Source organism: Micropterus salmoides, unplaced genomic scaffold, assembly GCF_014851395.1.
Source record: "Micropterus salmoides isolate LMB-PRFRI ecotype aquatic unplaced genomic scaffold, ASM1485139v1 Ms_hic_scaffold_19, whole genome shotgun sequence".
Lineage (NCBI taxonomy): Eukaryota > Metazoa > Chordata > Actinopteri > Centrarchiformes > Centrarchidae > Micropterus > Micropterus salmoides.
Genome location: NW_024041039.1, coordinates 17,784,149 through 17,811,676, shown reverse-complemented (window position 1 = coordinate 17,811,676; position 27,528 = coordinate 17,784,149). Strand labels below are relative to the sequence as shown.

Sequence of the window (27,528 nt, the reverse complement as noted above, 5' to 3'; positions counted from 1 at the left end):
TCAGCACAGTCAAAAACATGTCAGAAACTGCCTTAAGCTCCTTGTTAGGTGTTTGCTTACCGACTTGGAGAAAGCCAGGCAGACCAAGGCTCGGTCAAAGAAGCCTGCGCCAAGAACATGGAGGGTATTGAGGCTGACAGAGTCCCACACACGGACATGAGGAGCCAGCTGCTGCCAGAAACAAACACACCAACACAAACAGGGGCACAGCACCAGGAGAGGTATCATCAGTATGAGGCGATGTAAGGCTCGAAGCACTCAAAGAACATATAAGTGAACGCAGAGTGAAGGTTGACCCTCTCAGTGTGCTCATGAAATAGTCTGAACCAGCTGGATAAACAGAGAAAAAATTCTCACTACAATAACAAACGCTGAAATCTAATATATTTTACATAATATATTTATATTGATAAATACCAATAAGAGACCTCACTTACTTTCCCATCTGAAGAGGTGCCTGCTACCTGACCGGTTGCTATGGTGATTTTATCGGGGTGGACCGCCAGGCTGATGAAGAGAAAGACGTGAAAACAGACATGTTAAAAGCCTTTCAACATCAAAAGGAGCGTTTGAATAAAGATGAGCAACGTGCTCACAGAACATGAAAGGCCGCATTTGGTGAGTGAGGTTTTTAAAGCTATGAATATGATATTACTACCACACACTACTGTACTAATGTGAGGGGAAAATGAAACAGTTTAAGATACACGCACCCACTTTTGGATAGCAACAGCCATAGGCTGCATAAGCTCTAACACTTTGTCTTCAAAGGAGTAAGAATCTGTTTGCAATCCATCCTTTGATCTGTAATTCCAAGTGTTCATTAATAATTTGAACTTTTATTAACCCCAGAGTTTAACAACATAATCATGGCTGTGTCTTTTTCAGGTCATTGCACTGCACACTATCCCGCAAACATACCTATACATGTGCGCACAAATGCATGCATGCACACACAACACGTCATGTGCTGTCCTACCACCTTTGTTTGTTTATTTGTGCACTTACTACTTGTCAACTTGTCAAGGAAAGAAAACATGCTGTCAAAAAACTCTGCAGCCTTTGTGGAGCAGGAATAACAGATGAAAGGTAGATGACAGATGTGATATGGGCTGCAGCTGATGATGGAAGCAGCCCCTCGGGTTAGTGTGTGTGTGTGTATTTTAGAGTGCTGCTCACCATTTGATGTCATCTGTGTGTCCAGTGTAGTGTCTCTGTAGCTGCTCATCCACATTGAACAGGACGACCACTGAGGCGATGAAATACACCGTTTCTCCAGTGGGCAACAAGTAAAGGTTGGAGCGACAGTCTCGACCGCGGTAACCATAACTGGACATTCAAATAGGTCAAGGAATAAAAGAAAAATTACATCCAATGTAGAGCTGTAGTTTTTTTTCCCTCAAGTAACAACTTCAAAATCATTTTGAGGGTATTCTATGTAACATTAAAATCTAGGTAGGACATCACCACATCACACCAACACAACTCTAACAGCAAGCAAGCTATAAGAAGAAGCAAAAATTATGTACAATGTAAGTTCTTTAGAAGAAGCTAGTTCGCGATTCTCAGTATGGGTATCATGGCAAGGCTATCAAGGCTAGTCAGTAATATGTCTTTGTTGCTGCATTTGCTCGATGTTTGGCTGTGTTAACAAAGTTATTGTTGACTTGCTTGTTTTTGATCATAAGTAATGTAATAATAAGGAATACACATGTAGTCTACAGCTACGCTCTGAAACGGTCCAAATCACAGAAAAACACACTCGTGAGCTTCAGGAATTCATATTTTGTAGATCAAGAGATGAATCGAGAAAATAATAGGCAGACTAATTAATTATGAAAATAACTTAGTTTCAGCCCTAATCCCAAGGATCAACAAAGCATGGTTCTATTTTCTTACACACTAATCAGCAGGATGACAAATATTCAAATTCACTCTGATATTTAAAAACATGTATATCAGAAACCACAAAGACAATAAAATGCATTCAATCTACTGGATCCAACATGATACTTTCTACTGTGTGCATATGTCCAATTTATCCTTATAATCTTTTTAGTTTACATTGGATTCAACATGTATAAACTATGCAGCCCACATATCTATTTCTGTCTGTGTGTGTGTGTGTGATTCTCTGCTCAGATTTAATCTCTTCTTTGTCTCCCTTATGGCTTACTCCTCTTCGTGTTTCTGCTAGACTGAACAACGCACCACATTCATTCTTTCATCAACAACTGAAAGAGAGAAACCACAAAATGACAGAAAATAAAAATAAAATAGCACAAGAGGAGCTGCTGACTGGTTGTGCCTCAGCCTGCTAGCTGTGTGCAGGTTATTACTGACTGCAGGCTTCAGAGCGATGAGCCGGGCTCTGACTGTGGCAGCGTTACTAACAGATCCACTCTGACAAGCAGCGTTTGTCAGCTTCCTCTCTTAACTACATCACAGTCCAATCTGGATTTACTCTCCTCGGGAGATTACTTTTCAGAACCTTCCATATAACAAGTTGGAATTTTTATTTCCTCTGTAAAATTCCCTGAGCAAAAAAAACTAACTAACAAAAAGACTTCAGTTGGTATCACACAGGTAGCATCTCTGCTTGCTTTTTTGAAACAAGCCGCAGTGAAAGGATACACCCAGTCCAGTTTGAGCTTGTTGCTGGGCAGGTCGGCTCTGGCCTCCAAACTGTAGCTGTCCACCTGGTCTTTGGGCATGTACATGGTGATGGGACGACCCTTCAAGTACATTCTCACATAACCTTCCTCTGGAAAAAGCAACAGAAAGGTTCAGTGAGATAATATCCATGAGGCAAAATACAGGCTGGTGGGATCATGTCAGTTTTTGTGGGTATCGCATTTTTCAAATATATGACAGTATGCAAAACGCACAGACATGACACTGAAGCATAATACAATGAGTTATTATGATGTGCTTGACAAGAGTGACAATGTTGAATGTGTGACAAGATTAGAGAATAATGGAGAGATGTGAAATGATGTTTCTCGTTGCTATGAAAAGGACTCAATTAAAGACAACACATGACAGAATTTGCCAACACAAACAAATCAGCTTTTTAACTGACTTTATTTGTCATTTCAAAAACATTCTTATGTCAACAGAGAGCGCAAAAATGAACTGCAAACACTTTCAAAACTCATAAATAATCAGCTCACAGCAGAGGTTAAAAGACATAAAATGCAGACACAAGCAGAGCAATGGAAATGTTATGAAACAACAACAAAAAAAACCCAGATCCAAGCTCAGAAAAAGGGGATAATGAGAAATCCTCATTAACTTAAAACATGCTAATGCTGAAAAAGAAATCATGCAGAAAACATCAAGGGAACCAAGACAAACAAAATGAACCATAAAAGGTCCACAAATGTATTTTTCAAAACTCATTAGAAGAAAAAACTGTAATATATAAAACAAGTTCCCAACTCCATGTAATATAATGGACTTGTGGATGATATTGGGACTTTGTTTCATTATTATTTTTATTAAGTGATGCAAAAAAGATCTGCTGACTCTGCAACTTTAATATGAGAGGACATGTGGAATGCACAATGACAAGATGGATTTTTAGTTGCCACATATCTGATATAAAGCATGAATTTGGCTCTGTGCTGTCTGGCTCTTACAGCTTGAAAAGTGGAATAAACAATTATATCTAGAGAAGTGAGTGGGGCTATTCTCTATTCTTTCCTGACTTGATTAGTTAGTAACAGATTTGGAAGTACTGGCTGGGAGACTTGATGGGGCTGCGATAACTGGGTGTATCGAGGGGAGAGTACGATGACAAGCTCCCTGACTTTCTCAGCTGGAGGTTAAAATTTGGGGGCTTTCTGGCTGGCGGCACCTTGGCGGCACCACCCTTTCTGGGCGTGCCGGCCCTGCTGCTTTCTGAGGTTTGTTGGGGGTTGGTGGCTGAACGGGCCGTTACAGCCGAAGCCGCGGGGCTGCCGCTGGTCCCCTTTCGTTTGGCAGAGCGGATGAGGTAAATCTGTACTGTGACTATGGATGGGGGACAAGAACAAAGAAGCCGATGATGGAGAGAGGTGGTGCAGGTTGCCAGGAACGGTTGGGTGGAGGGGACCAAACAGGGACAAGCAGGGCAAAGGAGCAAGAAATGTAAAGGGTGGAGGAAGTCAGTAGAATAAGTTAAGACAGATGTAATGGCTTTTTTTGTGTCACATTTAGCAAAAGCATCAAGGAACTGGCAAGACACAAACTATCAAAAGGAAACTATGGAACTCCCATTATAAACCAACAGCATGCTGAGTACTTTTGTCAGACATTGGGATCTTGGTCTGAAGTAGCTGTTAAGAAGTTTGAAGTAATTAAATATAATTCTTTTATTTTTTTCCCACTGTCTCACATGAGTAAAATCCTGCCTTGCTGGTATAAATTAGTGGTTCTGAACCTGGGAGTCCGTACCCATGCACGGGGTTACAAGATTAATCTGAGTGTCGCTAGAAGTTTTGATACACAAATTTACTGTATGTTAAACATTTTTATTTCAAACGTCCATAATTGCAGAGTAACTTCCAAGAAGCTTCCTGGAAAGAATACGATTGGTATTAATAACTGCTAGATGTCCAATTAATTCAAATATAGCTACTCTTTTCTGTCACATGCAATTGCAACATGCATTTGTTTACAGGAAGCATAGAATTCAACATATGTGGAGCATTAAGTTTCCAGTAATAAAAGACTATTAAGGCTGGGCAATATGGCCAAAATAACGATATAAAAAGTTCATAACATTCAATACCGATATTGATCATGATAAATGTTGAATAATTATTTCTTCCAAGTTTAAAGGATGAATTTTTGCTCTTGAGTAAAAGTTGAAGAAACTAGATGGTTAATTGTGGTTTTAAACTTTTCTTTATGGTCAGAACCTGACAAACACTTGATGCCAGACAGTGGCTGACTTAACACATCTGCGGTAGAGCATTCAAAACAATTATGATAAAATCTTTTTTCAACAAATATGCATGAGTAAAAAAAGTCAAAAAAAATTTTCAGTCCATTTTCCTCAACAAAATAAATATCCTAATAATAAACTTCATTTTAATTAAGTACATTTGTTCGTGATTCTGATGAATTAAATCAAACAAACCTCCTGACACCCAGAAGAAAAAAATGTTTTTAAATTTTGATTTCGTTTACATAATTCCAGTAATTCAGATGTAAGAAACATGTCACAAAGATCTTTTTTTCCCCAAAAATATATTTCATATATGTTTTATCACATGTCCCTTGTAGGGGATATTAGGTCTAATTTGATGCAAAAAAATACATTGTAAGCCATAAATTTGCTTTCCATTTCTATTACAGTTATTTAATATATAACAATATAAAACTACTTTAAAACCGATTCATCATGGAAAATTCATATTTCATTTTAAGAAACCTTTTTTTAACAAAACAAATATTACTACCTTTTACAATGTGATGAACAAATCATGCGTGGTACATTAGAAAGAAACACGATGTACTTCACACAAATCACAAATATCTTCCTGTTTCATCCTTCTCTTCTGCACCTTAATATGACGATTAATACCAAAAATACGGAAAATCAGTGGAAGAAAGTCCCACCATCCCCTACAAAGCACATGGGCTTAAAAGTGTATTCAAAAAGTCTTAAAATTAACATACACCTCTAAAATCTTGATAATAATATAGTTAAGGCTTTCATACGGTACATAAAAAGCGAAAGCATTATCAACTAAACAAATTTTATCATTTGCCTCTCTTAGGGCCATAGAAGCTGGTTGGTGTGATTACCGCCATTTTGAAAAGACCTTTTAATCTGTTGGCCACACCCCCGTCTGTTTGACATCACTAAAAAGTCCAGGATGCACTCTACACAGTACATTAGGACTCAAAAACAGGTTATATGCATGGTGTTTAAATTTAGGCCCTTAGCGCCATTTGAGGACACAGAGGACAAAAATTAATTGCTGGGTGTCAGGAGCAATTGTTGTAGAACAATTGTCATATTGTTATTGAGGAAAATTATTACATTATTGTTTTATTACACATGCCTGACTACAATGACTACACAATAAACACAGTGTTTACTTAAGTTTCCTTTCATTTAAATTCCTATTTTCCCTTTAACCAACAGCAAATTACATTGTTCTTCCCAGGAAATAAGTAGGACGTTACCCTTTTTCTCTGACATATTCTGCTCTTTACTTTTGCTTTGTGAATTACTATATTTTTTTTTATAATACAGATGAAACAAACTGAGATGTTTGGGGGAGAAAATCACTCTCTGATTAAACTGATCACAATACAGGTGTACTGAACCCCTGTGACAAGGGCAAGCAGATACTTGTTGTTCAGATCCACTGGGTAAGAAATTCTTTAACAAGACTGGATAAACAGCAATATATCAGTGAGGAAATGAGCTTTAACTCTCAACTTTGTGAAGTCTTTGCTGAAGGGGACCACACACAATCAGACAACACTTCAGGGCATGTGTGAAACCTATGAGCAGTAAAATCAAACAGACTTCAGTAGGAACTACCCAAAAAAAGAGATTTAATGTGTTTGTAATGCAAATATTCATTTTGAGAGCAGGAAGATGATAAGAGCAGCGGCAAATCTACTCGCTCTGAACTGCAGCGAGGAATCTCAGAACAGAGGATTTAAGTGTTCGCAGACAAACTCAAAGCGACTGCGAGGAAGCGAGCGTCAGAACTCTTTGTGTTGTTACTATGGTGACAGAGAATAAATGCCTACTAGCCAAAAAGTGAGGCTGTGAGCAAACACACACACACACACACACGTTTGGTGAAGCAGCAGCATCAGCCGCAATAAGTGTGGAGACACACAAGTGAACCGCAAACAATGCTATCACATTCTGACACAGCTCTCAGTGGAGGTTAGGTAGGATGTGTGTGTGTTCAGTCTAAAAACAATACAGGGAAGGTAACTTTCACACACACACAACCCACTCCTGCCCCTGTCTGGACAGCTCCCTGATCATTGCACCAAAGGGAATCTCAAAATGTTCAGATATCACCAGGATGTTCAGGAAGAAAAATAATAAAGTTGTGCTTATTTATCCTTTGCCTCTCTATAGCAGCTCAGAGAAGAGGTGAGGCACGTTCAGACAAATCAAAGCAAATCATCCGCAGTGTCCAGAGAGCTGTGTAGGCTGGGGGCTTTAGAGGAGGGAGGGGGGCCTACCTTTGCAGTGGGTCACACGTCGCATCCCTTGTAAAAGGTCACAGAGAGAGACACAAGCACCAGGTGAGGTTGTAGCATGGCTTCCTCACATCCTGGTCTGTCCTAATATGAGTGCACTTCCTGTTTCCTGGCGTTAATGAACAGCAGCTTCTGCCCTCAATGCTCTTAATGAATCAGTGCTCCTTCCTTAATGGTCTAAATGAATCAATTCTCATTTCCTGCATGATGGTGTCCCACCCTCTGCTCCTATTTGGTGAATGATTTCATTTATTTGCCTACTTGCCCTTTTCCCCCTTTTGTTTAGTTGTCTACCAACGAAAAAAAACTCTGATTCAGGCATTTGTTCCTTTTTCTTTTAATCAACTGTTGTTTCTAACTATTCTTTGTAATGTAAAAGTGAAAAATGCAAACACATATGCTTGCATCACATATTGTATTAGCGTTTTATTGACAGATTTTACTGTCGCAATTATCATTTGTGTCACCTAGTGGTAGTTTATGTCCATGACACTGCCCTGATTATGCCGCCTTGCAGACTATTTATCTATAATTAATTAAATTGTCCAATAAGTGGTGTCCAGCATTAATAATTAACCCTGTGGCGCACTTTCTCCTTAGCATCCTACATTAGGTAGCAGCAGTCTTAGAAATATTTAAGGATACTCATTGCATTAACATTTCTACCTTGTAATCTGAAGATTTCACAAACAAACAGTGGTATGTATTATATATTTGCTTTATTGGACCTCAAACTAAAATAAAAATACTTAAGGTAGTTGTTACATGATGTGGGTCAGTAAGCTGCACACCATTTGAACCTTTCTAAATGCATCTGCCTCTCCAAGAGTGTGTGGAGTCTGGTTTAGCTAAGATACAGCCTAAACTGAAAAAAACTGTAGCCAAGTGTGTAAACCATTACATCAAATCAATAGCATGCTGGAGATGGAATTTCAGATCAATGTGTCTCCTGCTTTTTATTTAAAGAATAAATTGTGTGCGCGATGGTTCACTTGTCTTGTGTCCTCTGGAAATACCATACATTTTAATGGGTGGCTTGTCCTGTGCTTCTTTAGCTCTTAATTCTTTAAATTAGGTCTTCTAGGTTACAAACATCACATAAAAGATTTTTGCTGTAAAGGGAAATTCTAGTGTTTTCAACCTTATTGTCTTATTGTTCTTATTGCCATAGTAACTACAGGTAAAGCTAACTTTGCACTTACCACCTCTGTCACAGAGATTCTGAAAGTATGAACTCCAAACAGACAATGGGCGTAAAGCTTCGCAAGGCTTTTTCAAATACATTTAAGTTTCAAACATTTGTTAGGCTACTTTGGTTAGCTGCAAATTTGCCATCATAGATCCCTGTACAGCTAGTCCATGAGTCAATGTTATGTGTTTCAGTTGGAGTCAGAGACAAGTGTTTGAAATGTAAAAGTTAGGTTGATTTGGAAAGCATTATGTTGGTTTCACACAAAGTCAACGCAAAGACGTGGAGGGATGCGATTTCCTGGCAGGTGGCGCACTGGATGTGATGGAGGCGATGCGAAGCGCTCAACCGTGCAAAAAAAATCTCCATATTTTTAACTGAATCGTCAAATTCACATGCTGCAGTGTCGCGATTGCCTATCTGAGTTGAGACTGTCCAGACGTGTTGTGTGTGGAGGACAGGGACACCAGGCAGGAGGAGCTCAGAGTGAATTGCTTTTGTTAACTTAATTTTTTACTGTAGTTTTTGGGATTAAAACACTGATTTATGTTCACTTACGCTTCTGAGCAGCGAGCTACCGTGTTTCTGGCCCCATTGTTGTTGTTACAGCTCCCTGAGCTCTGTGGGACAACTTCATATCATATTTTGGGTTCATGCAACTGTACTAGTACAGTACAACTCGTGCCAGTAGTCCAGTGATCAAACTCAAGCGGAAATAAACGGAATGGGAATTTAACATTTGCGTTGTGTGTGAAACCGGCATTAGAAGGCTTGGCACAATATACTGTACTCCACGTCTCTCAGTGTCTACACAGTTGTGCAAAGTTTTCATGACCCATAGTCGGGATGGCCACACTAGAGCAAGTATGAAAAATATCTGGAAATTGGCCATTAATTTAATTTAAATGAAAAAACAACAACATTGCACACAAATAAAATTCAATTTAAACTTCAGAGAGAACTTATTAAAAAGAAATGATGAATGAAAGTGTGGATGTGAAGATGTAGTAATAGATGAAGTTGAATGGTCACTTGTGAAGGAATGAATCATGGAAGCGATGAATGATTGACACTGATCATGTTTAAGACACAAAACCACATAGAGAAGCCCTCAGTGGTCCTCTGTGTACAGAAAACAGTTCAAAGCACTGACTCATATTATTATTATATTATGTCTTGTTTTGGGAATATACAAAAGATAAATTATTCTTTTTTTGTTAGTATTTATTAACCGACACAGGGAGCCACTGAGCATTTGGCGTGTAATGGCTCTCAGTGGGTTGTATCATAGAATGAAACTATCATAGCTGTCAGGCTACAGAGCCATAAAAGAGCCTCTAGGTCTTACCTGCATTGAACACTGGATCCCTCTGTTTGCTGCAAAGTAAATGAGTAAACAGACAGCTGTCATTCAGAATCCTGTTTCCAGATAAACCATTGTATGTTTTGATTTGAAAGTGCTTTACAAGGAGATCAGTGGGTTTTCTGCTGGAAAACAGCCTCCTATCTTGTGTTGACAGAAAGCATCATTGACCATGAAGATGAACGTGAGAGCCACTAACTGGGAAAGCTAATTTGACGTGATGCCCATGTTACCTGTCACTCTTTTTGCCACTGGAATTGCTGCCGGTGGATCCGGCGCGGGTTCGGTTGCCCTTGGAGTCGCCCGAATCTTTCCTCGTAAGAGTTCCCACATGTTCGTTTGAGTTGGCTCTCCTCACAGTGCTGTGGTGAGAGGGAAGGTGGACAGAGGCAAAAAGAGACAGGGGGGAGGGGGAAGCACAAGAAATAGGTCAGAAAACTACCTGACTCTGCTTTTCTGAAAAAAAAGCCCTCTGGTAAAGTTTTTATCCAGAAAGTAAGTTTTGAAAGCATGTAAAAGGAAGATTCATTTTATGATTCAGCTCAGATCTGCCTCATATTTGAAAAAGAAGTGTGACTCTACAACAGTGTCAGAGAGAATTTGCATCAAAGTAAGAGAGAAATAAAGAAATGTGGATATTTGTTGTTTCCTCACACTTCCTTACACTCTCTCTTCCTCTACTCGGGTGATCACAACTACAATGTCAGTACAGACCTGGGCAAATCTGCATATTGGTGGTATAGACAGCCTGCTTATTCACAACAATGAAAAGGCTCTATCAGCAATCCAATGGCCAGTAGGCCCAGTCACCTAATCCACCCTAGGGGAGAAAAGTCTATTCAAATCCTAAAACTGGCCGGTGGCCGTTATCCCTTCTGGAGAGCCTGTGTGTGTTTGTTCAGTATAGAGCAGATTAGAATAGATAGGAGAGAGAGAGAGAGAGAGAGAGAGACAGAGAGAGAGAGAGAGAGAAACTGTTGTTTGCTATGTTATCCCACGAGGAATCATAGTAATTGGGCCACAGGGCATTGGGGATGGCTGTTGTGTGTACGCCAGCACTGATGGGACTGTGACCAATATGCAGTGTAGATTCATCTCAGACACAGACAGTAAACAACAAAACAGTCACTGACAATGTAAATAAAAAACAGTGAATATTAGCAATGAGACAAATGGTGAAAAGAAAATGTAATGTTGACTGATTTAATAACGGAAAATACTGGTTAGCATGCATCGACGCTGTGATGAGGTGGAGATGTTATATTGTGACCAGTATATTGTAATTTGGCGATCCTCTCACCTGAGGGGCAGGTAGAGGATTCTGGTTGCGCGAGACAGAGAAGACAAACTGGACAGATTGGCAGGACATCACATTGTTGGTGGACAGGACATAAACAGGATATACAACATCATAGTTGGAAAGGACAGAAAGAGGACATGCAAGACAGGAAAGATGAGAAAGACGGTGATCGGTCAATCAAGTTAAATCTCAATAAATCAAGTCAAAGTCCGTCTTGCCAGCTCACAGATACTTATCTAAAATTAGGAGATTTTTATGAAGAGAGTTGTGGAATTCGCAGAAAAGCTGCAACTGCTGCAATTTAATATCAAGAAGATGTCGCTAACATTTTGAATTTTATGTGTACGTAAAACTTCAAACCCTCCATTTAGCACAGCAGCAAGAAAATCCATTAATTTGCTTCAGTTATATCCAAGCAGACAATCTTGTGCTGCGTTTAAACAATCTGGAGGGAATTAAAAATGCATACAGAAAAGGTATTTTATTGGCTCATTCAAGGATTTCTTACACTCAGTACATTTAAATATGTCAACTCAAAGGCAAAGGATTCAGCATTTCTCAACTAGAATTTGTTGTAGGCGTTTGGAGAATGCTTTGAAACAGCACCAAAGCATTTCAACCTCCACGTTGGAAAGATTAAAGAAAATATAATTGAGCAGAGATTCAGAGATCTTTATTTCTGAGGGGGTTGCATTAGTGGAGACTTGGGGTCATGACTTTGGTATTTCTAAAATTCTGGCTACAACAACGTATCCAAGCAAAAAACTAGTCTGATAAAGTGCAAGTTATCTAAAAGTCACATTGCTTTCGAGTACAAGTTCAAGTTCAAGGAATCAAAAAGTACAAAGAGTCAGTTAAGCTTGAAGCACAACCAAACTCCATGAGCAACAAGGAAATACACAAGACCAAATCACATTTCCTGCATCGATGCTGCTTGGGGTTTTGGGTTTGTTCCTATCAACCGTCCTCATGCTGGTTCAATCTGCAGAGCCACTTCTTTACTGTCCTCTCCAGTAAACCTCAAGGTGAGACTCAGTGAGCATTAAAAGTATCAACTCTCAGTATTGGAAAACACCCCCCGAGCAGAAATAAACACATGGAAAAGAAGGAAAAAACACCACCGGGGAATTCACAGCTACTTGGACTGAAGCTGGTCTCTGCTGTCTGCTGAGCTTCATCTGATTATTATAATGTCAACCAGAGATGGGAAAAGGCTTTTGTGCCCAAGACAGACAAGATTGATAACCTGTGCTCCACATGCATAGTATAAACACACACACACACACACACACACACACACAGAGAAGCAGAGACAGTGATGACAAAACTGTTCATCAGCCTTGTCAAATGTCAGTGGCTTTGGCTGATAAAAAGACAGAAATGTGACGATTTATGGCTCAAATGATCTGACGTGGCACAGACGGACAGGACAGAAAATGTGTCTCGAGACATATAAAATGTCTGCAACAAATGATGTGATACATGCAAGTTGTCATAATCTGGCCTTCACGCAGCTTATATCTGGATCTAACACGTTTACAATAGTGTTAACAAGGCACGAAGGTTCAGTAAAGCAACGCTACAAAATCTTCCATACAAATGTGAGTGCACTCCTTAAAATATTATAGAATAATACAGTATATTGCACAATTATTTAAGTGGAAAAGGATTATGTTTCTTTTCCTCACCTCTTGGTGGCTGGTGTGCTGGCGTCCTTCCTGGATCCAGATCCAGATGGGGAGGGCAGAGTCCCGCTGCCTTTCTTTGGTAGGATGGTCCCGTTGTTTACTGTGGGCCGCAACGGCAGGGTGGCAATCATTGGCCTGGCTGGGAGAAAAAAAGACAACAGCAGGGCTTGTTCAGAAAAAAAAGACAAGACTAGTATCAACTGATGCGGCATCATTAAAGTAACATGTGAGATTGAGCAATTACTGAACACTGGTCAGAAAAATGGCATTACCTGCTGTGTAATATTATCTTGATAATTTGTGGAAAGAGGTTATAATCTGTATAAAACTGTAGGGTAGGTGTAGTGGAAAGCCTTCCAGCATGCACAGGGGTAACAGGTTTATGGAATAAGAGGAGCTTTCTCTTTGTTTGTTGTTGGTTAATGCAATAACAATAGTAATAAAAACTTAAATTGAACCGTAACACTTTTATTTTTTCCATACACCTCATAAAATACTCCCTCGGCATCATGAGCTGATATGAGGGTTCAAAGAGATTTTATTGCACAGTATAATATATCATAAGGATAAAAGGCAGCACGAGCCTATTCCAGAAAAATCATAATGTAATCAAAATATGAATAAGCCAAACTTAATGTATTTTTTTCTCATTTTTATTTATTCTGTATCAATCACTGTTCCATACACATGAAATGTACAAATTACTTGCAGCAGGTGGTTTGACAAAATTAAAGGGGCACGGGCACACACACACACACACACACACACACACACACACACACACACACACACACACACAGCCCAGAATAACAAATCCAAGCTGCAGCTTTATCTGCAGTGATGAATATTTAATAGACCCTGTTCATCTAGCAGACACACACACACACACACACATGCATGGTCAGGCCTGCACACACATACTGCTCTGTTATCTTTCATGTAGTAATTATGCAGAAGGGGACAAACTGAGGTTATAATTTTGTTAGCATGTTAAAGAAGATGAATGTGTTTCTGTGTGTCCACGGCCGTCCACATGCTGTCTGCGTGTTAAGCTTTCTAAAGCAGATCACTGTGCTTCAGCATAGGGGAGCAGGCTGCCAGCTCCCTGCAGCTAAAAGTGGAGAACAATAACGGAGAGCAGCTCTGAGTCATCCTCCAGCGCCCAAATCAAACTGAAACTTTATCCGTCCACAGTCACTCCGGAGACTGAAGCTGAATCCTAACCTGTTTCACCACTCAAATGCACATTTGAGGATATAAAAAAAACAACTTAAAGTGCAGATGATTTCACATGCAGACTTCATCAGTCTCTTGGGTGGAGATGCTATTTAAGAGACAGTTTGTGTCAAACACATCTCAGCGGAGAATCGACACATGCAGTTTTGTTAATTAATAAAAGCACGACAAAAACCGAAACTAGTATCATCGATCATGAATAAATGTTTTCATAGAAAAGCATTCAGCTCTTTGAATAATACAAGGTGAAGGCTTTCACAAAAAAAGAGTCTGCAAGTATAAAAGCATAAGTGAGTTAATGGTTTGAAAGGAATTTGCTGTTGATGTGATGTTCAGTGTTTTCTTATTCTCTCACTCTGTCTGTTCAATATAAAACTATAGCCAGCAGCCGTTTGCAACCTGGACCTTATTTCCTATGTTTTTTTGTCTTTGTGACTAATTGTGACATTTTTTGAAATTGGTCCAGTATTGTGCGAGCATGCTGCAGTTGGCAGCAGCAAGACAGGGCTGCAACGTAATCCTTGCAGGCAATTAAGCCCAGTCAAAGTACATCCAAAGTGTTTTTGTAACTGATGGGCTCATATTGTTATTATAAGTGTCTGACAACATTATGGAAAGGATCCCCACAGACTTTTTTATAAAGAGTTTGATCATTTTTGTTTAACCAGAAACAGTCACTATATCGCTCTCATCAAAGCCACCAGCCTCCCTTGAGTAAAACAGTAATTTTACCCCTTCTTTGGTGTTTTTAATAGTTTAAAACACATTGAAGTCACACAATAATATAAACAAAAAACAACAACAAAGACACACTAGCACAAACAAACGTACCTAAAAATGTGGTCCCAATTAGTCACACAGACACTAAAACTTGGGAAAATGTTCAGGTTGAAAAAGAAAAGAAATTACCCTTTAACAATGAATTTAACTATTTCAGACTCAGATGACATGTCCATTGACCTCAGGCAGTGCAGTACTGAAAGTAACTGTGTGTGTCCTAGTGAAATACTATACTACAACATAACACTAGCAGGCAGTGACTGAAATGTGCTTTTTGTAAACACAACACCAGGCCTGGTTAGTGCAGACAGACTTCACAGTCAGCCTACCTGGCTTCCCAACATTGCTGTCTGCTGAGGGAGACTTTCTCATCAAAGAAGGGTCTATACAAATAACGCACGACACGTTTAATGACACAAGAGGGGAAGGATGGACAGGAGGGAGAGAAAGAGGAGATTGACAACTAGTCAGAGGAAGGACATAAGCAAGATTTGGAGAGGAGACATTGTTAGGAAAGAGAACCAAGTGTAAAAGGAGAAAAGGAATACCTTCAACAAAGTGCGTGTAAGCCAGAATGCGTGTGTGAAACATCCCAGAAGAAGTAACTGACAAAGCCGATGCCAAGAAAACATGCTTATGTATGTTAGTTACCTTTGGTGGGTCCTCTGCGTGACCCCATGGCCTGCTGCTCTTCAGACGCGTTGAGTCGGCGCACCACGTCAGCTAGAGCAGATTTTAGCAGCTGAATCTCGTCTTCTTGCATCTGGACCCTCTGCTCCAGGGAGGCGATGCGGTCGGTCACCTCCATACTGCTGGCTGCTGACGCACTGTCATCTGAGGAAATACAGAGATGTGGAAAATGTCACAATGCTGATATATTAGGCATAGAGTGGCTTTTTAAATAAAGCAAATATACCCTGAACAAAATTATAAACGCAACACTTCAGTCAGTGCTGCAGGGTGAGTTGCTAATAGAACATATTCTCTTTGAAGGAAAAGTTCAACATTTTGGGAAAAATGCTTATTTACACATGTTTGTGTGAAAAGCTCCAGCCACACTGGGTTTTATACGAATTAAACAAACAAGATATAACATGTTAACTAGTGAGCTTTAGAGGTGACTATAAGCAAATTTAGTTACTTTCAGGCGGGGCAAGATAGGTGTTTCCTACTGTTTCCAGTCTTTATGCTAAGCTAAGCTAACCATCTCCTAGCTGTAGCTATAGAATCATATTTACCTTACAGAGTGGTATCAATCTTGTAACTCTCAGCGAGAAAGCAAATAAGCATCCCAAAATGTCAAACTATTGCTTTAACATATTCCGTTGCCCCGGGATTTAAGTCTGACCGATACATTGAGAGGTGAGTAATGTCTGATATCAGCTTATCACACATATCATCTGGGCGTATATTTGCAGATATACAAATAATAGTACAGGAGATTTATAGTCAGCAATTTTATGTATTTTCAAGTTTAAAAGTTTTGGAGTGTATGAGTATTAATTTATAGTTATTATTCAATTTGTCTTTTTCAAGGCTCACCAATAATCAAATTATAGGGATCCTAGCCAAAAAATGCAGTGTTTGTGTTAAATGTAATATAGGGAGGTATATAACTATTACCCATCCTGACTTTTAATTCATGCAGATAGACAAAAAGGGATAAAAAAGAAAAGGCACAAACAGTAAATTCCTTTCAAACCATTAACTCACTTATGCTTTTATACTTGCATACTCTTTTTCTGTGAAGAGCTGAATGCTTTTCTATGAAAACATTTATTCATGATCCTGATCCTTTAAATGTCTGTCTGCCAGTCCTTTGAGTTTAAGCTAACTTAACACATTATTATCAGCTCTCCACCTGATACCCCAATAGAGGCCAAGCACTGGCCACCAGGGCCCAGTTCATTAATGATAACACACGCACACACGGGGTCTCCTCCATTAAAACTTTGATGTCACAGTGGCTTGATGAAATATTAATGTAAATCACTGCTGTGTTTTCCCTGTAGACTCACAATAACAGTCTGATGCATTATGCATTAGAGAGCAGGCATCTGGTGATTAGGCAGATCTGCAGTCTGTGTTCCTTCTGAGAATCTGAGCTGAATCCCGACTGCCTGGAAACACTATGGAAATATGAGGAGCTCTTGACTTCTGTAAATAACATCCTCAAACAATCAAGTACAACCGTTTAAACACATTGAAATGTGTGATATGTGTCTGAATTCAGATGATCTGGTGAAAGCAAAGTGGTGTGATAAGCCTCCGAGTCTCTTAGATAAACAAAAACTGCTAAGGGGATTCAGGACAACCTCTGACCAGAGCCTCTCCCCAAACATTTGCTTGTAGCTAAAAAGATCCTTTCAGCGTACGGTATCTTTAATTCCAAGAAAAGTTCAATCATTGCTGCAATAAGACATATTATATATGTCTGCGACACAAGAGATAACTTGTTAACAAATGTGATTTTCCAATTGAGCAGCAAAGGTGTTTTAACTATCATAATATCGAGCTGATGTTTGTCACTAGTCTTACTCAACAAATGATTAATATACAGTAGATTAGTTACGGTTGGCAATATATATATTTTTTTTATCAATTAAAAGTAACTATTTCAAGTAACTGTTATTGTAATTTTTTTAATTATGTATATTAAGGTAAAAAAACAACAACCTGCAGTCCGACTTTTCAAGCAGACACATATACATGTATAAATAATTATTAAAATAACATGATACTTGAGTCTTAATCCACACTTAATTAGATACATGTATTTATGCATCACAGCAACTATTCAGAAGTACATAATCCTATAAGGTCCAATGAAGTCATTTTAATTTAATTGGCAGAACATGCCGGAAAAGCAATTTCACAGATTTGTTTATGAGTGGACAAATTTCATTAGTGAGCTGGCTATGAATGGTTTCAGTCGGGGGAGACCTTCAATATGACAGGATGGTAAATTGGTGCATTAGGCAGATGTGACACTTGACGATTGTAGCAGAAAATGGAAATCAACCAATTATTGTTCACACAGAAACGAACCAGCTATAGGTATGTATACACATACAGAAGTGTCCTCCAGTGCCCCTTTTTATTTGTCTGGAATCCATTTAGTCACTGTCACAGCCATTACTGGTGTTTTGTGATTAATACACCCATAGATTTCACTGAAACACTGCTTCACATTGATAATGCACCAGCCCACCCAGTGAGATACTATGATGAAAACGCCCCATCTGAAGAAATGGAGTCAGATGAAAACTGCAGGTGCACAATCTAATACATTACACTCCCAGCAGTGAAGTAAAATGAGAAATATGTCTGCTTTAGTTTATACACTCAAACACAGACTTGCAGACAGATTTCCCCTCAAAGGAAATGCTTTCTTGTTTCATAACGTGCAACGACAATCTTACTTCTTCCTCTGAACACACACTGACAAAGCCTCTTCCAGAGATAAAACTGGATCTTAATAACTTTCTGCTCACCTGAGACACTTTCTTTGAAGCAGCCCTTCATATTCACATGTGGGTCACAGAGGGAAAATCCAGAGATAAAGCTCCTATTATCTGTTCAGCATCTGCTGTGGGTCTGCTCCCAACACTGACACAATGACAGCATGATACCATCAGTCGTTGAAGTACAATGACTGGCTGTCACGGCCGTGATTTCCCGGCTCTGCTCCAACATCCTCCGTCTGTCACTCCGCTCCCCCTGTGAAAACCTCTGGGGCAAGTTAACGCCCAATAACACGTTCGTAGACGGGACGAAAATTTGGAAAGGTCAGTGGAGTTTAGGTTTGGTGTTTGTTTTCATACAGAAGAATGTGTGTTGATGGTGCAACTCTGATGTGACTGTGGCACAGTCGGTGTGGTTTTGGCTAAATTTCCCCTGGATGTGACAGCACCCTCTGGGGCTCAGGTCACGTGATCTCTAGCCAGACAGTCAGAATTAGTAAAATGTCAATCTTCATTTAACAACACATACACCCCTGGATACTCATGTCTCTCTTTCATCTCCACATAAGCAGATCATTACACCCCACCAATCTCCCCTTGCTCCAGTGTATTATTCACACCTGTCAGCTGGCTGCTTCAATTACTTCATTTCTGTCAGTCTTCTTCAGCTTCTCTCTGACGGTCTTCTTTCTGTCCCCGTTTCATTATCTGGTCAATATGTGGCTGGGTCACAAATCCGAGACGGATCTCTGAGCCTATCTATCTGCTCGCTCTAATGCATCGTGACACGCTGCTCCCTATTACCTTCCTCTGCGAGGCAATGTCATTCTGGCAGGACCACCTGTCTGTTTAAGTGCTTGTCCATCACTTCAGCCATGGGAACTTAGTAGGGGGCAAATAGAAAACAGGCACTCTCCTCCATTCATTTTTCCTGCTCTAAAATAACCACAAGACTCTCATCTCCACCTTAATTCTAAGTCATTCACTGTACTCAATATCAAACCATTTCCCCCCCTCTGCACTCTCACCAAACACAAAGATCAATAAACTGAAGGAGTAAAAACCCAACTGAAATAGTCCTGCGTAAATTCTTCTGATGAACATGGAGAGAGCCCTCTGAGCTGTCTGGCTTTCTAGGTGACTCACTCCTTCATTGGGACATTTAAAGACTTCCACTTCCATATAGCTACTAAATAAACACACATGTGAGGATGTGAATATAAATACACATTCAAGGAATAAAAGAAAATGACGTTAAGGAAGTTCCCTCTGAGGAAATGTCATGATTCCAGCTGTCTGACCATGTGTTTGAGCGCTCCTGCACACTTACCTACTGACAATGATTGATAGCTATTTTCTTTTCACTCAGCTCTGTGCAGAGAAGCCAAACAATAAAGCTAAACTGGCTTGATGGAAAGTTCAGCGGCCAGGTTAAGCCATGCCACAATGTGGGTTTTTGAAAAACCACAACCAATGTTTGCAGAAGACCAACCGATCAAAGAAACAAGAGGCTGCAGGAAATGGCCTGTCACAACATTGTGGCAACGATTCCTGTTTTTCAGAGACAGAAAGGGAGCACTGATACCACGCTACTCGCACATCTATCTACTTGCTGGATGCAGATAGCAAACATCGTTTGGCCAGCTGGTTTTAATTTCATAACATGAATGCACACAGCCAGGTGGTGTGCTGCTGCAGCGCCAGTTCAGCTGCTGCACATTATGCCGTAAGGAAAGCCATTTCTCCCTAGACCAATGAGTCACACTTATTAAACAACCTGACTTCAGTCTGCTGCTAGCTTTACTAACGGAAGTCTGGACCTAATTATAATCAAGAGGCATACAGAATTTAATTTCATGCCAAAAGGAGGTAGTGATTTAGAGATAGGCAGGGAGAAATGTAAAGGGACAAGATGGATCTAGAATTGAATGAGACTGAAACAAGGTGGTCAGTGAATAGCCTTGATAATAAAAAAAGACTAAGAGTCTACAGAAATGCCAGCAGTTCTGGGATTATGTTTAGCAGGGGTGTGACAAGATAAAACATGCTGATATTTCTCATCAGGGAAAAACCTGTCTCACGAGACTCACGCATCTGACACTTTTCACACGCTGTCACACCACACATTAATTTTCTCACACAGTGAAAAACAAATGTATAACTGATAACGTCGACCTGCTTCACGAATCATCTCTCAAACCTCTGACGTTGACAGTTTTTGACTGAATGGTCGTTTTGCAATGTAAACATCTAAAAAATGAAGTGCAACCTTGCTCTGGGACTGTGAACTGCACTTTATCGGAGGTGCTGAAGTTAACATGTGAGTGGATTTGTGGTGAGGTTTCTGCCTGATTAGATGCATTCTCTGTTAGGTCTGTTTCCACCTCCTTTACTCATCCTTAGATAGAACCACTAGAATAAATGATAACGTTAGTCTCCCAACATTACAAATTTCTTTCTCGACATGTCAGAGAACACAGATATGTGGGAGAGATGTTTTATATATATATATATATATATATATATATATATATATATATATATATATATATATATATATATATATATATATACATATTTTACAGACTACAAGACATAGAAAAATGTCATGCTTGAAATTGCAGCATTAAGAAAATTGCTGTCTGCCCCAGTTATGACTGAAATAATCCATCAGATATGTCAGCAGAATGAAAAATTACAAAACCAACTGAGTTAAAGGTTTGAGGAAGAAAAGAGAACGAGAGAAATGGAAGAGAAAGACAGAGTTACTTAAAGTGTCATCAGTCTCGCGTGTCACCTGCAGCGAGCAGCGCATGACCTGACAGAGGTGTATTAGCTAATCAACTGGCCAGATTAGGGAGACAGACACTTGGTTCACAGGCTGCCTCTGATGGCTCCTGCTGGACCGGAGCTTAGGGGATATAAATAGACAGAGGTGGTTTAGAGAAGGGGAAGCCCTCACACATGACCTGAGTGCAGGGAGAGCTGGCTTTCATGTTAAAATAGAAGCAGTGAAAAATCACACAAAGAGTGACAGAGGGATAAAAGATGGGAGATGTGTGTGTGTGTGTGTGTAGGTCATAAAGAGTGTGTCTGTGCCGAAGAGGAGCATGAAGAGAGGCCAAACGACTCCCACCAGAGATCCCACTGTCCTTGTTTGAACACTTTAAATGCTTCCTTCCTCCCACCAGCTACATCCTTCCTGGGGTCAAACTCGGGTTAAATGGGATGCCACAGCTCTCCCACCTTGCTGCTCTCACCATCACACACACTAAGTACTGACACTTACAGTCAGCCCATCGTGTGTGTAAAACCACTGATACACAAGCCTGGTATGACTGAGTGCAAGAACAGATGATGCAACAAACACCGTCAGCATCTCTGTCTGCCTGTAAGGAGCAGCTATGTGACTGTGCACAAATTATTAGGGTGAAGGGGAGGACCAAAAAAGGGAGGGCTTATGTTTTTCTTTTTGCTGAGAGGAGCGTATGTCTGACATCTTTGAAAGAGCATAGAAAAACCTCAAAATTATATATATATATATATATATATATATATATATATATCTTCTCTTTCTGGAAAGAGATTTACTTTTTCCCCATCAAACCACATGTAACCTGTTTAAAAAGGTGTTTCCGCTGCATTATAACAAGAAGCATAAAGTTGAATGAAAGTTGGCCTGGTCAAATTCAGATTGTTGTTCTTTGCCAAACAGTGAGGAACCCAAAAGTCACAAAGAGAGAGATAAAGGGATAAAATAAAATAGAGGCAGAATAACTCCTTCCTCACTCTAACACATACACCAATATCCCAACACCCTGCTTTGACAAAACGTGCACACACTCCTACACACATTCTTCTCTGTCAAATAGGAAGTGTTCACGGTGTGGCAGAGGGATTATGCTGGATATGTGGAGCAGATCTTGCTCAATACTAGTGATCCCTAAACTCAGGGGGTTTGAGCTTAGCAGCAGGTTTAACTTTATATTCTGTCTCGCTCTCCACCTCTAACCTCTTTTACCTCTCTCTCTATTTGTCTGTCTGTCTCGCTGTCTCATGAAACTGTAGTGGGAATGATTTTTTTTTTTTTTAAACGGGGCTAGAAATGAAATGACTGAGGGAGGAAAAAGAGAGACTTAAGGATTACACTTAATGACAACTTGGCAGTCAAGTTTCTTTTATTGTCTAATATTTGTGCTGTGTTTCTCTCTTCTAGGTTGCTCTCTAGAATTACAGATTAGGTTTAGTGGTAGACTCTTTACAAGGATAGATTTCAGAGTGTGCGGTATTTGGGGCATCAAACCAGAAAGCACCCATGTAGTGGTGTTCAATGTCCAACAAGTCCTCCAACCTAAACAACAATATAGGTAGTTCATCCATGCTTTCCAAGTGTTTCCTAAATCAGCACCCTTCCCGGTGGTGTTTGTCCATGCCTCCCAAAACGACACATATGAGCGTCAACAAATGTTACGACTTACGTCACATGACATTGAACACGTGGTTAATGGTGTGAAACAGGTGGGTTACTACTTGGTTAGGTTTAGGAAAACATTGTTGTTTGGGTTAAAGTAAGTAAATTACGCAAGCCGTGTAACGGAAGTTAGTAACGCCAATAAAGTTAAAACTCAAAATAACTCAACATTTACTTGGTTTCACATAGGACTCAAATGGCGTTCTCCTGAGTGAAAGTCCAGGTTTTGTCTCGCAATGTCCATAAAAATGATACTGACTTTTTCTGGATTCACATTACCTTCACATGCCTGAGGGAATCACAGAAAACGATGCAGCAGCAACAGCTAGACACAGTTTGTACTTTAATCTCTCTGCCTGCATGCAGAAAAGTTCAAAGCCTTTAATGGCCTTTAAATAAATCTTCAGTTCTCAGACAGGTGCACACTGGCAGAGAGGGCTGAAGGATAATAATAATAATAATAACTTATATTTAAATAGCGCCTTTAATGAGACCCAAGAACACTTTACACATAATTGCAATTAAAAGGTCATTCAGGGTTGAATGCCTTTGTGAAGAGGTGGGTTTTTAGGAGTTTTTTGAAGGTGTCCAGAGAGGGAGCATTTCGGATCTCTGTGGGGATGGAGTTCCAGAGGGTGGGGGCTGCAACGCTGAAGGCTCTGTCCCCAAAAGTCCGCAGTCTGGTGTGGGGGACAGAGAGCAGGCCCTTGTCGGTGGACCGCAGGTTCCGTGAGGGGGAGTAGGGGTGGAGAAGGTCCAGTAGGTACAGGGGGGCAGTGGCATGGAGAGATTTCTAGGTGAGGAGTAGGATTTTGTAGGTGATGCGGAATTTGACCCGGGAGCCAGTGAAGCTGAGTGAGGATTGGGGTGATGTGCTGCCACGACGTAGTGTGTGTGAGAACCCTGGCAGCCGAGTTCTGGACATATTGTAGCCTGTCCAGGACCTTGCTGGGTACCCCATATAGGACACCATTACAGTAGTCCAGGCGGGAGGTGATGAAAGCATGGATGAGAGACTCTGCCACAGGGTCTGAGAGTGATGATCGAAGTCTGGAGATGTTTTTGAGGTGGCAGAAAGCAGATTTGGTAATAAGTTTGACATGTGACTGAAAGAAAAGGGTGGAGTCCAAGATGACACCAAGGTTGCGGACTTCTTGGGATGCAGAGATGGAGCAACCATCCACTTTGAGGAGTAGATCACCTACCCTCAGGAGCAGCGGGTTGGGAGCCTCTACCATTAGCTCCTTTTTGCTGTTTACTGTTCATCAAGACACTGGAGGTTTGGCCTTGACATGACATCTGTGTCTAAATTAAAATTTAACTAATAACAGACAAAGAAATAACAAACAGCCGAAGAAAGACAGCCTTCTTTTTTGGGGAAGGAACAGACCACATCAGCACTAAGTCATGCTTGGCAGCAGACTCCAGGCTCTGACACAAGCCTCTTTCTCAGTCTCAACCTTTCTCCACATAAAACAGGCCTTTGTTCCTCAGTAACAAACAACCAGGAAGGAACAGGAGGCGGGACACTTGTTCTATCCAACATGTGTGTGTGTGTGTGTGTGTGTGTGTGTGTGTGTGTGTGTGTGTGTGTGTGTGTATGTACTCGTGTTGTTCCAGTAACAGTGTTGTTATGGGAACAACAGATTTCCATGGTGTGGTCTCACAAACATACAGACAAATTGCGTGCCTGAGACCGTCACCATACTAAAAACATCAGCCAAACATATATGTCAGCCAGCTGGAGGGGAGAGAACATGCAGTGACACTGTTGGCAGCAGACGAGATCATTACACAAGACTGATGAGAAATATTTCTGTTCTTGAATTCTGCCCTCCACTGCACTCACACTGCTGTATGTCTGTGATGCATTTCAGAGGTTATTTGTGGGATGATTCACAACTCCGTCTCCTGGCTTTGCACTCGGCTTCTGCATGTGGTCTACTGTCACAAGCAGAGCTTTGACATCACCCAGAAAACACACCTGAGCCTGTCACATCCAGCTTTGTTTAGCTTGAGTGAGCGATGAACCTGATAAGGTCACCTCATTACATCTTTGTTGCTCTATGTGGACACTTGCTTAGGGACAGGTGGGATGTTTTACAAGTATTCTGCTTTACTAAATTAAATGCCTCTGATGTCTGAGTGGACAAACATGCAATTCACTTTTTGGTTCTGATTGGAAAGCTGATCAGAAACGTCAAAGATCTTCCGTGGATGTTGCATGCAAAACTGTAATGTTTTCTAAATAATTTTGAGAAAAGTAGTCCTTGCAGTTGTGCTCTGTTTCAGGTCTGGTTGGTTTAAATTGTTCTAGGATTTTTGAGAGGTCTTGAGTAAAATTAGCTCCCTGATTGGACCAATCAGCTTCTATGCAGCTGCTGGGCTTAACTGAGCATAGACTGAGGTCTCAAGATCAATGGCTCCCAAAGTGGGCGCCTTGGGTGCTGCAAGATTTATCATATGATTGTGCATATACTGATACAGTAAAGAGAGCTCAACATGCCTGCAACCTTTTCTGTTTTGTATGTCCTTTTTCACCTTGAACATAAGCTACTGAAGACAATGAAAGAAAGAAATTTACCATATTAGGATATTTAATTTAATATTTAATCATTGTTTATTTTTAGTTAAATATTTATCTGTACATCTGAAGAGCACTTGTTGTCTTTTATTCTGAGTATTTGAGAATCAGACGATATTATTTAATATAAAAATAATCATCTTTCTTTAGAGCCCTTTTCAAATCCATGTTACAATGCGCTTTCACAAGGGCAGAAAATTAAACAGACAATTTAAAAACATTCAGGTTTTAAAATAAAATAGATCAAACCAAGAAAAACCTTTAAGGAATTAAAACACAGTTTTAAAGAAAAATAAAGTCAAATAAAATCAGGAAAGGCTATCCTATAAAAGTACTGTTTTATGAAAGGACTTAAAGGAGTTCACTGACTCAGCCTACCTGATTTCCTCGGGCAGGCTGTTCCAGAGCCTCGGGGGCATGACTACAAACCCTCTGTCCTCTTTAGTTTTCTAAAGTCTGGCCTCTGGAACAGACAACATTCCTCTGCCCTAGGATCTCAAGGTATGTTCCGGTGCATACGGTACTAAAAGGTCAGAGATATGGAGAGAGGCCATGAAGAGCCTTAAAAGTAATCAATAACAATTTAAAATCTATGGGAGCCAGTGTAATGAAACTAAAACAGGGGTGATGTGATCACATTTTTTTCTAGTTAATATAATAAAATTATATAATATAATTAAATCTAACAAATTTAAAACTGGTAAACATCTGTGTACATACTGTATATGCATGTTATATTGGGGGTTGGGTGGCTAGGGGTCGAAAACCACTTTGACCACTTTTCTAGATTTATTCAACAGCAATAGCAAAAGTACCAGTGAGACTGGTACTTTAAATATTCCATTCACAAAGGGAGTTGTACTCTCTACTCGAGAGAGAAGAGAGATTCATAGCTTGTTCTTGTATATCATGTATTTCTGGCTGCATAACTGTTGACCTTGCTCTTTAAATCTGAGAGCAAAATGTGACATTTGCCACTGATGTTTGTGATGAACAATAGAGAGAAAAAAAATATAAAATAATCATGTCCATCCTATTTCCTCTCATCTCCTCTCATCTCCGCACCTGTGTTGTTGATGAATCTATTATTAATGGAATATCTAATGGGATGCACCTCTCCATCTGTTACAGTCAGGCTGAACACATGCAATGGGGGGATGCACACACACAATTACGGTGGCGAGCAGCCTCTGGGAGCTGCACCACAGACACAGAGGGGTTAATTATTATCTCTTCACATTATGACCAGGCAGATGAAATCCTGGCCAGGGGTTTAAGGAGGAGGAGCCACCAAATCAATGGCCCGTGGCTTTAGGCCCAGTTGAGACAATGGAGATAATTACCATAAATATAATCGAGCCAACTCTCACCTTGTTACAGTAATTGAATTGATCTTTAATTAATCGTAAATGGTTTGGTGATTTACTATTAAAAGGGAAATTTATGCACAGACATTCATATGAACGGATGAGTGTGGACACAAATACCTGTGTTCACACAGACACACACTAAAGACCTGTGCTGGAAATCATTTACATACTAATCTGAAGACACATCTGAACGCCTGAACACGCTTCATATGTCTTCATATGTAAAAATTCATGATTAAGTCTTTTCTTGTGTCTGACTAGACAGAATAGCTTTGGTGATGTTTTGAACATCAAGCAGAGACTAAAAATAATAGCATCTCCTTGGGATTCTGCTGACTTGTGTGATTTAATACAAGCTGCCTTCCCCCACAGGTAGAAGTCAACGCTCTGTGGAGCACATTTAGTCTTACCATGCAGAGTGGAAGCATCCCACACGAGTCTGTTTCTGGCTCGTTTATGGTATTTTTACGCATCCCTGACATCCTGTACAAGGACTCGACCCTGCGTGTCTCCTCTCCTATCCTTGTGATGGTATGGTGGTATGCACACACACAAACGCAAACTCACTACATATATTTAGCACAGGAACTCACACACTCCGGCTTTACATGCCTGATTGTTTTAGTGGGTCATGGGATGAGGCTGTGCGAATGTGTGTCAGTGGAGGAAAAGACAAGAGAGAAGAGAGACAGGAGAAGGGAAATACTCAGACAACAAATGGCATCTGCCCGCTGGCTCACCAAGAGGCTGTTTCCATGAGCAAGCTGACTCTGACCTTGTTTCTGAATAAAATGCACTTTATAACAGGGTTACCATACACAAAAGTATTTGTGAAAGTGAAGAGGGGAAAGACTGA

The 27,528-nt window shown here is 40.2% G+C and overlaps 1 protein-coding gene across 10 annotated transcripts in view; it reads right to left on the bottom strand.

Annotated features, from left to right (window-relative positions):
• The window catches only part of eml1 (EMAP like 1), a 58,466-nt gene that overhangs the window by 8,716 nt on the left and 22,222 nt on the right, over nucleotides 1-27,528 (bottom strand). For 3 of the 10 annotated variants that reach the window (XM_038728949.1, XM_038728946.1, XM_038728943.1), the window contains exons 2-12: nucleotides 15,435-15,617; nucleotides 15,113-15,166; nucleotides 12,768-12,906; nucleotides 11,080-11,127; nucleotides 10,013-10,141; nucleotides 9,765-9,793; nucleotides 7,210-7,236; nucleotides 2,635-2,764; nucleotides 1,180-1,329; nucleotides 438-507; nucleotides 61-171 (exon numbers count right to left, since the gene is read on the bottom strand). In XM_038728949.1, the coding sequence (XP_038584877.1) occupies nucleotides 61-171; nucleotides 438-507; nucleotides 1,180-1,329; nucleotides 2,635-2,764; nucleotides 7,210-7,236; nucleotides 9,765-9,793; nucleotides 10,013-10,141; nucleotides 11,080-11,127; nucleotides 12,768-12,906; nucleotides 15,113-15,166; nucleotides 15,435-15,591 (1,044 nt within the window). In that variant the 5' untranslated portion in view covers nucleotides 15,592-15,617. Of the gene's footprint in view, nucleotides 1-60; nucleotides 172-437; nucleotides 508-1,179; nucleotides 1,330-2,634; nucleotides 2,765-7,209; nucleotides 7,237-9,764; nucleotides 9,794-10,012; nucleotides 10,142-11,079; nucleotides 11,128-12,767; nucleotides 12,907-15,112; nucleotides 15,167-15,434; nucleotides 15,618-27,528 lie in introns of those variants that run through there. The other 7 variants (XM_038728944.1, XM_038728945.1, XM_038728947.1 and 4 more) reach the window with 7 other exon arrangements.